This window comes from Penicillium griseofulvum (genome assembly GCF_001561935.1).
Source record: "Penicillium griseofulvum strain PG3 chromosome Unknown contig_85, whole genome shotgun sequence".
Taxonomy (NCBI): Eukaryota; Fungi; Ascomycota; class Eurotiomycetes; order Eurotiales; family Aspergillaceae; genus Penicillium; species Penicillium griseofulvum.
The window spans coordinates 27,351-43,248 of record NW_024467476.1 but is presented as its reverse complement, the minus strand read 5'-3'; the positions used below and the strand labels follow the sequence as shown (position 1 = coordinate 43,248).

General features: G+C 47.6%; 5 protein-coding genes across 5 annotated transcripts; 2 read left to right on the top strand and 3 right to left on the bottom strand.

Moving 5' to 3' along the window:
* Positions 1-781: 781 nt before the first annotated feature.
* PGRI_032930 (Mitochondrial carrier protein) lies at positions 782-3,760 on the top strand (the record flags this gene model as incomplete). Its single annotated transcript, XM_040791006.1, has 7 exons — positions 782-1,451; positions 1,558-1,930; positions 2,009-2,090; positions 2,279-2,388; positions 2,801-2,830; positions 2,899-2,985; positions 3,046-3,760. The coding sequence occupies 7 exons, from the start codon at positions 782-784 to the stop codon at positions 3,758-3,760; spliced, it is 2,067 nt and encodes a 688-aa protein (XP_040644062.1).
* A 694-nt stretch (positions 3,761-4,454) lies between these two features.
* On the bottom strand, positions 4,455-6,352 carry PGRI_032920 (Major facilitator superfamily domain, general substrate transporter; the record flags this gene model as incomplete). Its single annotated transcript, XM_040791005.1, has 4 exons — positions 4,455-5,391; positions 5,474-5,935; positions 5,995-6,147; positions 6,225-6,352. The coding sequence occupies 4 exons, from the start codon at positions 6,350-6,352 to the stop codon at positions 4,455-4,457; spliced, it is 1,680 nt and encodes a 559-aa protein (XP_040644061.1).
* Positions 6,353-8,704: 2,352 nt separating this feature from the next.
* On the bottom strand, positions 8,705-10,430 carry PGRI_032910 (uncharacterized protein; the record flags this gene model as incomplete). The annotated part of the gene is made up of 2 exons (XM_040791004.1): positions 8,705-9,133; positions 9,192-10,430. 2 exons carry the CDS (start codon positions 10,428-10,430, stop codon positions 8,705-8,707), a joined length of 1,668 nt encoding a protein of 555 aa, XP_040644060.1.
* A 751-nt stretch (positions 10,431-11,181) lies between these two features.
* PGRI_032900 (WD40 repeat domain-containing protein) lies at positions 11,182-12,745 on the top strand (the record flags this gene model as incomplete). Its single annotated transcript, XM_040791003.1, has 4 exons — positions 11,182-11,362; positions 11,437-11,458; positions 11,553-12,048; positions 12,104-12,745. 4 exons carry the CDS (start codon positions 11,182-11,184, stop codon positions 12,743-12,745), a joined length of 1,341 nt encoding a protein of 446 aa, XP_040644059.1.
* A 781-nt stretch (positions 12,746-13,526) lies between these two features.
* Positions 13,527-14,185, bottom strand: PGRI_032890 (dynein light chain Tctex-type family protein; the record flags this gene model as incomplete). Its single annotated transcript, XM_040791002.1, has 4 exons — positions 13,527-13,811; positions 13,883-13,957; positions 14,016-14,054; positions 14,159-14,185. The coding sequence occupies 4 exons, from the start codon at positions 14,183-14,185 to the stop codon at positions 13,527-13,529; spliced, it is 426 nt and encodes a 141-aa protein (XP_040644058.1).
* Between the last annotated feature and the right edge of the window lie 1,713 nt (positions 14,186-15,898).

Here is a 15,898-nt window from a genome sequence, read left to right as displayed (position 1 = left end):
CTCTCATCCTCCGCTTGGTCATTCCCCACCCTGTGAGGTTTAATGCCGAATCTCTTATTGCCAGCAAGTGAAATTGGTCTCACACGTTTATTTTATTTTATTTTATTTTTTTGGTTTTATTGCATTTGGCATCGCATTGGGCCCTTGGTTTTGTTTCATATACCTTTTGGCGTGTTTCCTGTGCGAGAGCCCTTTATGTCATTTACTGACGATACCCTGACTCTGTGTGCTACTAACATTTGGTCTTTGATTTTGCAAATGATATGGCACTTTTGAATTAGTGTTGAGTCTGGTTTGAAGAGTTGGAAGTATATGTAGTCTCTTGATGTCGTACTCTATAGACTGATATAGGGATCCAGAATAATTTCCAATATAACCCCACAGAGTACGGAGTACTCCGTGCTAACTATAGTATACTAATTACCTGTGACTTGGCCGAGCTAATGCAAGGTAATGCACCTGCACTCCCAGCCACCTTGCCATGCGGCTTTGCAGATTTATAGAAACCCAATGTGCCCTTAATTTATTTCTAGTCGACAAGAACCTTTTTACCTTTGAACCTGTCGAACTCACTTGGATCGCATGTTGAAGGGAAACAGAAATATATATCTGTACTGCACCAACCCAACTGGAAATTTGATTCCCAACCAACTCATCCACAGCCTTAGTGAAACAATCATCTGAAACAACTATCGAACTGCGAGTTAGCCCCCAACCCGACTATTTTTACTAGTCTCACCTTAAACAAAATCAAGATCTATTCTCGATGCCCAGCCGCAGCATGCAGCTCCTTCACATTCTCACCGTGTTCTGCTCACTATCCCAGTTTCCAACACTGGCCACAGCAGAAAATGCAAACATCTCAGCGGATTTAGAGTCCCAAGAGGCTGATACCCCACTGCCCGCAGATCTCATCCTACAGCGCAACGCCGCCATAGCATCCCAGCTCGCAGCAGGACCAGCCCTCGGCGTGAAGAAAATGAGCGACGACGAAGGCGAGAAATTCTTCCTCGACTACTGGAGTTTCGGGGATGTTCCTTCATATAGCAACATATCTGAGCGACAACTCGCAGAAGACGGATTTTCCCCTGCGCGCTTTGTGGCCCAATCATACCCTTTTGGGCCATCATATTCCTTGGGCTCAGATGGAGACAACCAATTCATTCCCCTGGGAAGCAGTTCCAGCGCAAACAATCTGCTCGAGACACGAGACTTCAAGTGTCCGACTGGGACATCGGCGTGCACATCTATCGGTCGATCCGATCGCTGCTGTGGGGCCGGGGAGACTTGCGAGATCGTCGCTGATACGGGGCACGGCGATGTGGGCTGCTGTCCCAGCTGGAAGACGTGCTCTGGGATGATCGGGTCGTGCCAGAATGGATACACGGCTTGCTCGCAGGCTCTGGGGGGTGGCTGTTGTGTTCCGGGATATGATTGTGTTCCAGGGGGATGTAAGTGGATTTCTTTTCTATTTTCTCGTTCACATATAATCAATGGGATTGGGAATATGGAAGTTTTTACTGATTAGAGTAGGTGCATATATTACTGTTATTACAGTGACGGTTCATTCGACCGTGATGTTGTCTACTGTGACATACTCGACCAAGCCGCAGGATAGCACTTCCACATCCACTTCCGGCTTTTCCTCAACGACATCTTTTCATAGCACCCAGACAACAACAAACGACAGCTTGGCACCCCCAGCACGTCCTACGGACATCTCAACAGTAACCAGTGCTACCCGCGGCGAAGATGTCTGTCCGACAGGTTTTTATGCTTGCTCCGCTGTTTACCACGGTGGCTGCTGTCGCACTGGACGAGATTGCGATACGACCTCATGTCCGATCACACCCTCGACGACGATTACATCGAATGGCGTGACTATTGTAGCCCCTGTCGCTACGACGACCGAAAGCTCTGGCGGGAACCGGTGCGCTCAGGGTTGGTTTCACTGTGCTGATACTGTGGGTGGAGGATGCTGTCCTATGGGATTTGCCTGTGGTTCTAGCTGTACTGCAAGGGACACTGCGTTTGCAACGACAGTCGCCAAGGAACAAGCGACTGCGGCTAGCGGTGGCATGATGCACCAGGTTAGCAAAATAATGTTGGGGATGCTTGGAATAAGTCTAGGAGTTTTGATATTATGAAAGAAATAGAAGATATGATAAACATGAATTGATGACAATGAATTCGAAGATATTGTTAATATAAAAAAGCTCTCCCCACGGGGGTTTAGTCATCGGCAATTGACGGGACCACAGGAGACTTGCCCAAACAGGAGACTTACCGACTGCTGCACTCGGAGCTGATCACCGAATCTCGCCGACACCGGCAACCTTCTTCCCTCCTTCACTTCTTCTTTTTCCCCAACCCTCGTTCTTTTAACGTGTAAGTGAATATGTGATTTAATTGCAAAGTTATCCTTTGCGATAACTTCGCGATCCCAATATTGTCCTGTTATGGCCCCATACTGACTCCGACATCCCACAGCTTAAGCCGCCATCATGTCCGAGACTCCCCAGGCACCCCTCCCCTTCATCTACCAGTTCGCCGCCGGTGCGGTGGCTGGTGTCTCAGAGGTATGTGTCTCAGCCCGTTGCTTTGGAAAGCGATTCCGACTTGATTTGTTGTGTCGGAACCCCATGAGGTGTTTTATTGACTAACATGTTTCTCCCCGCACGCAGATCCTGATCATGTACGGCTCCCCACCCCCATTTTCTTGGTCGCATAACTGCTTCTGTTGGAGATATTGTTGGTATAATGTGAAAATTGGACTCAATTGACGATGTGTAACTCGCAGGTACCCTCTGGACGTGCTCAAGACTCGAATGTAAGCAAACCGCCGGTCGCAATGAACACCGACCTCATATGACATGAGCTAACGATATTCTCTTGCAGTCAGCTTCAGACTGGAGCCCCTGTGGCCGGTGTCGATCACTACAATGGCATGTTCGACTGCTTCCGTAAGATTGTTAAGAACGAGGGGTATGTCATCACCCCAGCGAACTAGCCACGGCTCCCTCTAACATGCGACGACGTATATAGTGCTTCCCGTCTATACCGTGGTATCTCCGCACCCATCCTGATGGAGGCACCCAAGCGTGCGACCAAGTTCGCCGCCAACGACAGCTGGGGTGCGTTCTACCGCAACCTGTTCGGCGTGGATAAGCAAACCCAAGGCCTGGCCACTTTGACCGGAGCCACAGCTGGAGCCACTGAAGCTTTCGTCGTTGTTCCTTTCGAGTTGGTGAAGATCCGTCTGCAAGACAAGGCCCAGGCCCACAAGTACAACGGCATGTTCGACGTGGTAAAGAAGATCGTGGCCGCCGAAGGCCCGCTGGCAATGTACAACGGTCTTGAGTCGACCATGTGGCGTCACGTCCTGTGGAACGCAGGCTACTTCGGCTGTATCTTCCAGGTCCGCGCACAGCTGCCTGCTGTCGAGCCCGGCAACAAGAACCAGCAGACCCGCAACGACTTGATCGCCGGTAGCATTGGTGGTATCACCGGTACTATCCTAAACACCCCCATGGATGTTGTCAAGTCCCGCATCCAGAACACCTCTAAGGTCCCTGGTCAGGTTCCCAAGTACAACTGGGCATGGCCTGCTCTCGGCACCGTGATGAAGGAGGAGGGCTTTGCTGCCCTGTACAAGGGCTTCACCCCTAAGGTCCTTCGTCTCGGCCCTGGTGGTGGTATCCTGCTTGTTGTGTACACTGGTGTTATGGACTTCTTCCGCAACATGCGCGATCAAAAGTAAATTGTTCGTGCTTGTTGTGGTTGAATGTTTGATAGCGAAAGTGTTTCCCAAAAGCAACCATGTGAAACGGCCATTTCACCTCTGTCCCTGACCTCTTTGTCCCGATACCCTCTTCCACTATCCTTTCCACCTTGGATTCAGTCATAGAACATGTGTAGGAAGTTTCGGTTTTTGGTTTGTCTTTCTATAGCCTCTTGGCATTATATAGAGAATGGCTAGATGGACATAAAGCAAAACAAAATAAATCCATGTGTTTGTTCTATTTCTAACAAATTATAACGTCTTTGTATATGAATATTCAGACCGATGCTGGCGATATGAGTCCTAGATTGAATGCATTCCCTTTCCTTCCTCCGTGGCTCAACTTCCAGCTCGTCTGATTTCTCGATGCAACTTTGTATATCGAGTTTTTGGGTCTTATGTTTCTTTTCAATCCTGAAATGTCTATTGGCCTTGTCCTTTTCATTCTCTATTTGCCATTTACTCTAATCTTCTGCAGGATTCTCACCTTATCTTTAGCTTCTCGGCTAGGGGACAATCCTGTAAGATACTTAGTGAGCAAAACTCTGCCTTCATAAAGAGGCGCCTGAAATCTGGTACATGTACATCTATATTAACCGATATAAATCTCATGTATACTGAAAGCACGAGACAAGAAAAACTACACATGCAGTGCAGAAATTATACTACACAATCACGCAATTCCCTCTGTATGCCCCATATCCCCCTTCCCAGTCCGATCAACCTCAACCTTCTCCTCAGGCTCCCACATAGCCTCTCTCATAAACGTACTCCTAGCCCGAATCTGCTTTCCCTTCCAAACCAAAACAACAGGAACAATAGACAACGCAACCCCAATAAACCCAAGCAAGGTTCCAGCCCACCCAAATCCAAGATTACTAAACAACTGCGGCGAAGCAAGCGGCAAAAATGCACCAAAAGCATTCCTTCCAAGCGAAGCAGCCGACAAAGCAGACGCCGCATACCTCTCATAAGCATCAGTCAGATAATTAACAACAGCCATATAAATCGAATAAATCCCAATACCCGCTGCCGTGATACCAATAGTAGGCACGATCCAGTGAATATCAGGTTGACTAGCCCAGCCATACCAGAACAATCCACCCGCAAAGAGCAAACTACCCGGGATGGAGGTGTACAATCTCGCCTCGGGGATGGGTTTTCCAGGTTTCTCAGTGTTCCGTCGCTCAGAGCGGAGATAGAACCAGTCTTGCAGTGGGTTGATGGCTGTTCCAATGATCGCGCCTACGGAGATGGCGAGTTGTACTAGGCCTGTTGAGAGCGTGCCCCAGCCGTAGTTTGTTGAGTAGGTTTGAACGACGCTGGAGAAGAAGAGGTAGAGGATTCCCCAGGCGAAACTGATCCATAATGTGAAGAAGATTACGACTGGTTCGGTGAGGAGCATGTTTGTTGGGCGTTGGAAGGAGATTTTGAGGAGGCGGAGTTTGCTTGGGGCGTCGATTTCGGAGGCCGCGTAGACGGGGCGGTTGGTTTCTTTGCGGATCTTGCGTGCGCGCTTTTTGAGAATCACGTCGGGTCGGGTTTCGCGGAGGATTAGCCAGAAGACCGGGATTAAGGCTGCATTGTAGATTATTTGCACATAGAAAATCCTATGGGGAGATACAGTTAGTATGATGGGTTTGCTTTGGATATCTGGAGATATCATTATTGAAGAAAGAGGATTCTGCTTACCAACGCCACGGCTGGGATCTCTGAATTTGTACAATAGCAGACCCGATGAATGGGCCAAGTGCAATACCCACAACACTGGTGAATCCGAAGATAGACATTGGTAGACTGCGAGCATGATCGCCGAACCATACATCGGAGATACTTCCGCCAACGATGTTAATCGAAACGGAAGAAGCACCGCCGCCGAAGAACCTTGTCACGACTAGGGTCGCGAAGTTCTTTGCGAACGCGGACGGGAAGAGAGATATGACAAGGATCACATATGCGACGAAGTATCCTGGCATGCGGCCGGAGGCTTCTGTCAGAGGAACAAATATCAGTGGCCAGAACGCAGCACCCATATTCCAGGATGTGGTGGCCCAGTATAGGTTTGGGAAAGGGTCGTTCTGGACGTGGAATTCTTTCTCCATCCAGTCATTGCCGGAGCCGTAGGTTCCTGCGGGGAGACCGGTCAAGATGGAGCTGATGGGGTTGTTAGATATTTTCAAGCTTGCGGAGTATATTGAGATGGCATTTCTTACATGAAGCATACGGTGAGTGTTAGCAGCCATTTATATTTAAGGCTCCAGTTGAACGGGTTATCGGGATCGTCGGGGCCGTCCCAGGTGTGGACTTCGATATCTTTGTATGCGGGCATTTCCTCCCGGATATCTTGGTTCACCATTCTTCCAATTCTGTGATAGTATTAATACCATTCACTTATCTTAAAGTGCAGATAGAAAATAAGGAGGATGAGGTATGGAATACTAACTTAGCCATCAAACCCGTCTTCTTCTGTTCCTTCGCATCAACAGGCTTCTCAATTGGTGAGGATGTTTCGGTAACAGGCTGTTCAACCTGATAAACCGAATTCCCACGGATCTCGTCTTGATCCGCCATGACAGGCAAACTGCTATATCTCCCTTAGCTCAACCGGTTGAAATACCAAGCCTGTCAAAGGAAAAAAGAAAGGACAAAGCACAAATATAAACAGGAACCACAGTCGGAATAGATGGCCCGGGCGGCAATACATCCTTACATAATTATTATAGAACCCTGGAACCTCCAGGGCTTGTCCAGGTAGGAAGTTTCTAAATCCGAGCCGAACTGTGTAAACCGGCATGCCGAAATCCAAGATACGGCATCCACATCGGGAACCCGGTCGGGACTATGAACATCGATTGGCGACCGTTGTATCCACTCCCAGTTCATACCCACTTGATATGGATTTAAGGAGCGTTTTCATTTTTTTAATAACGCCGCTGACATATATTGGTTCCAACTCGTTCCAGTTTTTAGGTCTTTATTTTGACGAACCAGATCTAGCCAGGCTCTCTGCCTTGTTTTTATATACCCGAAGTTGCTCCGCCGGTGTCTTCACACTCTGCGGGCGATGTCGTCATATTTTGATGCTTAGTGGTTTGTTCGGTTGAAATTGGATGCTTCCTATGCCGACTGGAGTGATGGATATATATTCTACCTTTCGTTTAATCGGTTTACAGCAAAATAATTCCCGGCCGGAAGGAGTACACTGGGGTTGATCTCTCAAACAAGCTTATATCAAGGGTGTTGATATATTGTAGAACTATGCCATGAGGCCTGAGTTAACTTTGATGCAAAAATTCGAGCCATGCGAAGAGAAATCTCTCCGAATAAGCCATCCACACATACGCTGGAGATAGTGAACTGCATCATCGAAGTCGGATCGGATGCTTCAGATATAACTATAACGAGTCGTACAAAGCCAGGAAACCAAAAAAATTGACCGACGCAGGGATCGAACCTGCAATCTCTTGATTCGTAGTCAAGCGCCTTGCCATTGGGCCAGCCGGCCAGGCTGTTATATCAATTTTGGACCAAAAGTGCGCTATAAGCGGGAGCAGACTTTTCGACAGAAATGACCCACCTATTTCCGTATCGGGACTTTTATGCATTGACAAATTGATTTTATGCAAAGCCAAGACCTTACCTACTATGACGGAAGCTTAATTCGGCAAACCCTAAATTGCATTTAGATTGTATGTAATCTATTCTCTTGTTCTCTTCTTTTCTTTTGATATTATTTATCGGTTCAACCATAATGCAATCCATTATAAACTATACTAGGATGCATTTTCTAATATGGGTGATCAATTTTCAAAATCTTTGTCAAGATCTTACTCGCTCGTTTAGGATGGGAGTCTTTATATATAATGAAGAGTTATTTCAACATTTGGACTTCAATCAATTACCACTAATAGCTATATATATTAGATCACCTAGAAAGCAATATTTTGCTAATCTGATAAATGAATTCCATTTAAAATCACCGAAAAGGTTATTGCGATATAAGATTATTGAGAGAATAGGGTTCAAAGTCGGTCAGATTTGGCGGGAAATAGGGAGTGGGTAAAGACTTAGTAACCCCTATGGGTAGTTATCTACAAGTACTGAACCGGCACCGAGGCTGCCGTGGCTAGAGAGCGTGCGCGTTATATGGGGAGGGCGGGTGCGGAGTTTCAGCTGCAAGTAATAGTGCTGACGTATTGTGCCTAGCAGTTTGGTCTCCCGGTACCTGCGGAATTTGTTCACGTTGGAATAAGCGATCAAGCGGCGTAGCTTTCTGGCACCGGTAAGTTGAGTATTGGGGACTTACAGACACTTTGCTTGCAGCCTTAGGGACGTCATCGAGTAAGAGTAAAAACAGGAGAGTGGAAGGAGCGGACTGTAGAGAACGGCGAGTATGTATGTATAAACCGGCCTAGCTCATTTAACTAGACCAGTGACTAGGTTATAAGCTTTGATTTGAGCTACATACAAGAATAGTAGGCCGCATAAGCAGCCTTGGGATGTCTTTTCAGGTCTTTTTAGATGTCTTTTCAACTACTCCTTTTAGATGCCTCATCAGTTTTATAGTCGACGGCAAAGAAAAACGGACTTTCCTACGTATGACCTTTCATACATGTTAAGTATTGATTGCAGCCAAGAAGGAAGAAGAAATGGTATCGAGCTGAGTCGCTCTTGGATTAAATTCATTTTAAGCTCAAATCAAAAGTCCTATGAATGTGTCTCAAGATTGGCGGGACAAGACTCATAGCCTGTTAGAGCCTAAGGAGTATATGAGGCCATGAAAACACAAGATTCTACTGAAAGGTCGAATCTATGATGTAGAGATATGGAGGAACCCGAGAGAAAGACCATCCTGGTCAACTATGGGAAGGGGAATGAGTCATTGGCTATCCGAAAGCACTCAACACTATGGAAATTGACTAGTTACTTTCCTAGCTGCTTCAATTCAAGCTGCGCCTTATGAAGCTGCTGGATGTTGTGATTGTACTTCTCCACTAACGCAGTGTACGACTGGGAAGCTGCCTGCACCTTCTGCTTCAGATCCTCATTGTCTCGCGCCAGCTTGGAGTTGGTCCGACGAAGGGCATTATTCTGTGCTTGCAGGGATTCGAGGGCCGTCTTGCCCGTCTTGGCGTCAACACTAGTCGCCTTACGCAAAGTACGTTGGTAGTAGTTGCGTTCTTTAACCAAGCCCTGGATACGCAACTTAACCTTTTCAAGGTCGCGGGGAGTCGACGTGGAGGGACCAGGGGGATGAACTGTAACAGGAGCAAAGGGCGACACATGTTGGGCATAGCCCATCTCGTTTGCCAAGGCACGCGGCAGCTGCACAGTGCGAAGGGTGGCAGGTGCCTAAAAATTAGCACATTTTCCTAATGCAAGTGGGTTGATCATCAGAGCTAGGGCTCACAGTAACATTCATGGTAGCCCGTGGAGGCGCCATTGTAGTTGGCACGGTAGTCGGCATGGTAGTTGGCACGGTAGTTGGCATGGTAGTTGGCATTGCAGTCGGCATGGTAGTCGGCATGGTAGTTGGCACTGCAGTCGGCATTGCAATTGGCATGGCAGTTGCCATTGTAGCTGCAGGAGCGTCGGGAGGGGACGAACCAGGAGGAGAGGTGCTTGGAGTTTCAAGGATCTCGAGAGACGCGGAGCGAGGAGAGGTGCTTGGAGTCTCAAGGATCTCGACAGACGCGGAGCGAGGACTGTCAAACAGAGAGTTGGGCGAGGACACAGTCTTGGGGCTTTGCCCACATGTCTCTTCCTGAATGATCTGAGAAGCAGATGCGGGCACGCCAGCATTGGCCAGATTGGCATGGGCGATGAGGTTCTCCCACTTTCGGACTTTGTCGGCATCAGTGTCCTCTGGGGTGTACGGAATTGGAATCGATGGGTCGTAGGAAACCTGCCTGTAGGGTGCATGCAGGGGTACATTGTTGGATACTGACTGAGCAGCATTGCAAGGACCGTTGGAAGATGGGGTGTCACTGAACTGGTGAGTGCCATTGACCGTGATTGAACCAGGCTTGTCGAAACTAGTGGGGGCAGGCATCACAGATTGTCTAGAGCCATTGGAAGGCGTGGTCTGACTAAACAGATTGTTGGATACCGGATTGGCAGAGTGGTTGAGTGGGGTGGTGGAATTGGGCTTGTCGAAACCGCTCAAAGATGATAGTGCAGGTTCGCCAGAGTCGTTGCAATATGTGGTATCACTGAACTGGGCGGTGCCATTGGAAGATGTGTTTGAAAAAGGCTGATTGAGGATATTCATGGGTCGCTGCGTGGAAAGCGCAGTAAAATTGGGTTGGTCAGATCCATTGGAAGATGTGGTATCACCGAACTGGGCGGTGTCATTGGAATATGTGTTTGAAAAAGGCTGATTGAGTTTATTCATGGGTCGCTGCGTGGATAGCGCAGTACCATTGGGCTGGCCAGAGTTGAGTGAATTGAAACCCAGACCCATCGGGAGGAGGTCGGAGCCAGACTGGTCGAGGCCATTGAGAGGCATATTGGCAAAGTAATCGTCAAAGCTGCCCATGAGAGCAGGGTTGTCGTAGTTGAAGCCATTTGCGGCATTGAACGGCCCACCGAAATCCTGGGAGTCGAAAGCAGGTTGGTCAAACCCGAAGGTAGAGTAGTTGGTGTCCATATTGATTAAGAATGGATATTAAAATTGTATGGGATAAATAGGAGGAGAAGAGACAAATAGACAGAGAAGAGACAAATAGACAGAGAAGAGACAAATAGACAGAGAAGAGACAAATAGTCCGGGAAGAGATGAAGAGGTGTGAAAAGGAAGAAGAGATCGAAGGAAGACTGTCGAGGAGGGAGGGTAGTAACCATCCGAGAAAGGAATTAGGGCCCATAGATGGGAACAAAGACAGCAGACAAGAACAAAGGGATTGACTTTGCCATTGTATTGAATCAACCAATAGGGACCAATAGGGATCAATCGAGACGACAAACGCAAGATGTACTTGACTACATTGGGATGTTTTTTTTTTATTTTTGCCGGCCAATTAATTATTTTGCCAATAATATAAATTAATTTTGGCCAATCACATGTGATACACTAGAATATGACTTACCGCTGGATGTACCGCTCAATCTAGTCACAACTGGAGATCAAACAAGCTGGACAGCATGAAAGCACTAAGCTAAAATTCCGATCTAATAAATGCAAAAATAAAAAGATACAATGATATTAGATCTATAACTCTACTTATGAAATTCTGAATGAACTTCACTAGACAAATAATAGCTCCAACTGTTGTTCTGTTCACCCACTGACCGCCTCCCCTTTATGTGCCATCATTCATCTTATCTTCCCACCGCCTTCATAGTTATCGTCACACAAAGACACCGCTCTACTCACGTGGCATTCTAATCACGTGTTATCCATGGCAGAAAACGGGACTCCATCCGACGTTCGGCCTGGCCCGTCTCGCCTTGCCAGCTCCCCTAACGCTCCAAGGGACTCTAGTGGTTTCCAAAACGAGGATATCATACAGACAGATTATTTTTTCCACTATCCTCCTTTCGACTCAGCCCTGTCGAATATGAGTGTCATTCTATGCACTGGTACGTGGAACATCACAAGAAGCTCCCCGCATTCTCCGAGGGCATTGAGCTAATACCTTGGTTGCATATTTTAGCGGGGTACGATCATACCATTCGGTAAGTTGAGGCTCAACTAGCCGCCTGCAGCGTTTATCTAGCATCTGCGGAGTGGCAATTTCTACCAGGGCTCTGCTGATTATTGATCTGATAGCTTTTGGGAAGCGCTCTCGGGTATCTGTTCACGTACAATCCAACATCCAGACTCCCAAGTCAATCGTCTCTGCATCACCCCGGATAAGAGGTTCCTGGCTGCCGCGGGTCACAACAATGTCAAGCTCTTTGATATTAAATCAACCAATCCTAACCCCGTGATTACCTTCGAAGGTCACACAAACAACATCACTGGCGTGGCATTCCACTGCGAGGGGAAATGGATGGTAACCAGCTCAGAGGACGGAACTGTGAAGGTTTGGGATACCCGTACCGGTAGCTTACAGCGGAACTATATTCACCGGGCTGCGGTCAATGATGTCGTGATTCATCCCAACCAGGGCGAGCTTATCAGTGGTGACCACGCTGGTATGGTCCGTGTCTGGGACTTGGGCGAGAGTGTCTGTACTCATCAATTGATCCCGGAGGAGGATACTGCGGTTCTCAGTGTCAGCGTTGCCAGCGATGGGTCGTTGCTTTGCGCAGGAAACAAGAAGGTGCCTGATTTGGTTGCACAGAAGGTATCGGAGTTGTTTACTAATATCTCGATAGGGGAATGTCTACTTGTGGCGTATGGTCCAAACTGACGATACCACCCGCATTATCCCCGTCTGTACCTTCCAAGCTCACAAAGACTACCTCACTCGTGTTCTCCTCTCTCCCGATGTCAAGCACCTTGCAACCTGCTCTGCGGATCATACCGCCAAAGTTTGGAACCTCGACGCCGAATTTCCGCCTGCGAAACTAGCATTGAAGCAATGGAAGGAAAAAGAGGCATTGAACCCTCCAGTCGAAACACCAGTCGAAGCTCCGGTAGCCCCCGTCGAGGCTCCTGCCCAGTCTCGGGATCTGCTCCGCATTTTCGACGCACCTGTCCAAGACCGTGATCTCCTCCGTATTACTGACAACCCCCCTCGCCAAGAGACACCACAACAGACATTCACATCATCCCCAGACGGACCTCCTATGGATCCAGTCAACCACACACTGTTCCTGGAGACCACCCTTGCCAATCACCAACGCTGGGTCTGGGATTGCGCCTTCTCTGCAGACTCGGCATACCTCGTGACTGTCTCTAGTGATCACTATGCTCGTTTGTGGGAGCTCGGCACTGGCAATATCATCCGGCAGTACAGCGGCCACCATCGTGGTGCCGTCTGTGTTGCTTTGAATGATTACTCCGAGCCTCGCTAGGGCCGAGATGCAAAGTTGACTTGCTTCGGCTAACCGGCGTTTTGTTTTCATGGGTTAATTGGTCCCTATTGGCGTTGGTCTTATTCTGGGTAATATACACATGGCATGGCGCAAGTAATAATGGGTGTTTTCATGTTTCCTCTGGTGATTTGGCGTGTTTCAGGTTGATCAATCGAGAGCTTTCAATGTTGTCATCTTTTGATTTTTCGCTCCCATTTCTCATCCTATAAAGGATATTGCATAGTCTAGATACCATAACAATATTAAATATTTTTTACGAGTCTTCTCTCCCTCTACCTACACCACATAAGAGTAGTTATGACGTCCCCCAGGGTTTTTGGTACTCTTCTCAAATATTATTTTTAGATGTGTTTTTCTAGATATCTTATTCTTCTCGGTGTTATAGGCAAAGAAAAAGGCGAGAGAAGGCTCAAGGTGTACGATCCTCAGTATATACCCAATACACGATTCCAAGGCCATTCAATTTCTCGAACAACGCAGGCAAGTCTCCATAAACTAAAAGAAAACATAACACCACGCTTAGACCTAACTCAAATCAAATCACACGAAAGAAAAAGAACAGATCTGAAACTACCCAGAGCACTAAAAACAAATGTCCAAGTACGTGAAAAGAAAAAGATAAAGCCCGTGACGGAAATCCGACTGGGGGTTCGGGGAACATCTCATGGACGGGCCACCACCTCACCTCCGCTTATGGACTGTTATGCCATCAATGGATATGTTCATGATAGGAAAAGCCAATCAACAGCCAGTCCTGTCCTTATACGACAGCAAACCATGTCACACAAACAACAATATCCATCCCCCGATCCTCAGCACCGGTGTACTTGAAGGTCCACATGCCGTCGCGGTTGACATCCCAGAAGGCTCCGGAGGCGGAGTGCATACCACGCTTACCAGCATTGCTGAGAGCGCCATCGGCAGCAACGGACGGGTCAATCACGCCCTGCTGAACGATTGTGCTGTTCACGGTGAAACGGTAGGGAGGGGGCTTGGAGGCTTCGGTAGGTGCAGTGGCGGCGATCAAGGCCTTGAGGATGGAGTTCTGGGCAGGAGATTGTTAGTATCCGTGTTGTCATGTGTAGGGGTAGTGGTTGGTTGGGTGTCGACGCTTACGATAATCTGGGAGTTCCAGGTGCCGACATTGTCGTGCTCGTATCCCTTGGTTTTCTCGAGGGCATTCTCGCAGGCCTGAGGTGAAAGGTTAGCGCGGGGTTAATTCCACGGGGTATTTTGGGAATGGGTGTACCTCGACGGTGATCTTCTTCAGATCATCAATGGGGATGGGCTGGAGGATTGTTAGTATCGTTCGTGATAGTAATGCAGCGTGTTTTCACGGCATGATTGCCCATTGGCATGGCGCGGCCGCGGTGTCAATGGCGATCAACATACCGATGCAGAAGCGCCTTCAACAGACATTGTGAATAATTTGAACTAGGCGGTTGTGGGAGGGTTTGAAGATGCTGTACAGAGAATCTCGTTAGTATACGAGCAGATTGGCTTAAAGTTTAACGCGACTAGACTCCATTGGCCTGACATCATGTCCCAAATACCACGGGGTATGCGCGACCCCAGAGCAATGCGGGGAGAAGGGGCGCAATTGGTGGCGAATTTCGGCTCAGATACCCTTTTTAGAATAGGTAAATGGTATCCACATACCTTGATTGGATCTGGATGACAGATAGGATTATGCTCGTGGGATGCTTGTAGGACTGTTCTTGCACTCTACGTGGATTGTTTGGATGTTTGGCAATCATTGGGGCGCTTGGCCTAAAGAGGTTTGGCGTGAGCTTGATTCTGCCATGGCGGTGTGGGAGTATAAACATCGTAGTTTGATGGACTTCATTGTTAACCTGATATAGAGAAATATATTACTAGGTCTTTCTGCTACTCTGTCTATTGAGAAAACAACTAATATAAAGCCTGTAGGACTACATACGTCAGAATATGAAGGAGGAAGAAAATGGGCTAGCTACCAGATAACAACGCCCTCGACGATGATATAGGACTTCAATTTCAACTTCATATGTAACATAATCTAATGCTATACCTTTTAGTCTTCTTATTTTGTACCATAGATGACATCCCTGTCGTATTTTGTATAGAGCTTGCAGCACCAGACAGACCATTGGCTCACCCTTCCGTCCGAAGGACTCGAGCCGGTAGCTTGTTTCATGAAAATTGTTCTTCCACTGATGACTGCATGCAGCTACGCGGCTGTTTAATTCATTTGTTTCAGTATCATTTCTTTCTTAGCAACAATGCCCAGAATTAATCCCAGAGTTTCTCCACGATCAACTGGCGCATGGTTTTCGTCGACATCATATCCCAGACATTGGCAGTTCCAGCGGGAACGCCAAAAGGCAGAAATAATAGGATACCAAGTTAGAAGATGTCAATCATCAATTGATGATGGTTTTGTTGGAATGAATGTGATGAGATAGTTGTAAAGAAGAATGGTTGCTGGGACGACCTCCTAGTGTGTGCAGTGCATATCCCGTGCCTCTTTGAGCCCCGAAGCTCTCAGAGTATCGTTTCCAAGTCGCGCTTGTTCCTATGCTTGATCTCACCCCGAGAATTATATATTGGTGGAAATCCTCCGCACTCCGAAAGCAGATATCCTTTTGCCTATACCATATATCAGCATTTGCCGTAATATATAAGCCCCAACCCCAGGACTATTCCATTACCCACAAAGCCGTAAGGTTGGATACGACGTGGGATGACTCAATCTACCCTGCAGATTTACCAAGTGAGCTTAATGAGATACAAATTGTTGCAGGATCTACCCCTTTTGACATAGTGTTGCTGTTCTTGTGGTTGATTGAATCTTCCCGAATGACAGAGTTGGGCAAGTTGGCGGTATTAACAAGATTGAAATTGTCAGATTATTCGAACCCAAGGTGTTGGTTGTAGTTCTTTTCATTTGCGCCAAGTCTCAAATCACACGCGGGGGCATTTGGACAAGGAATATGACTAGTTATTTTCCTTCCATCTAGAGCAAAACTCAGTCAGGCATGAAATTGTAGGCAGAGAGCGAGCGGGGAGGGTGAATATAATACCTATGGCGGCACTTCATGCAACAATAGAATATAGTGCTTCCTTCATCGGCGCTTCGAAGCTGCGCTTCAG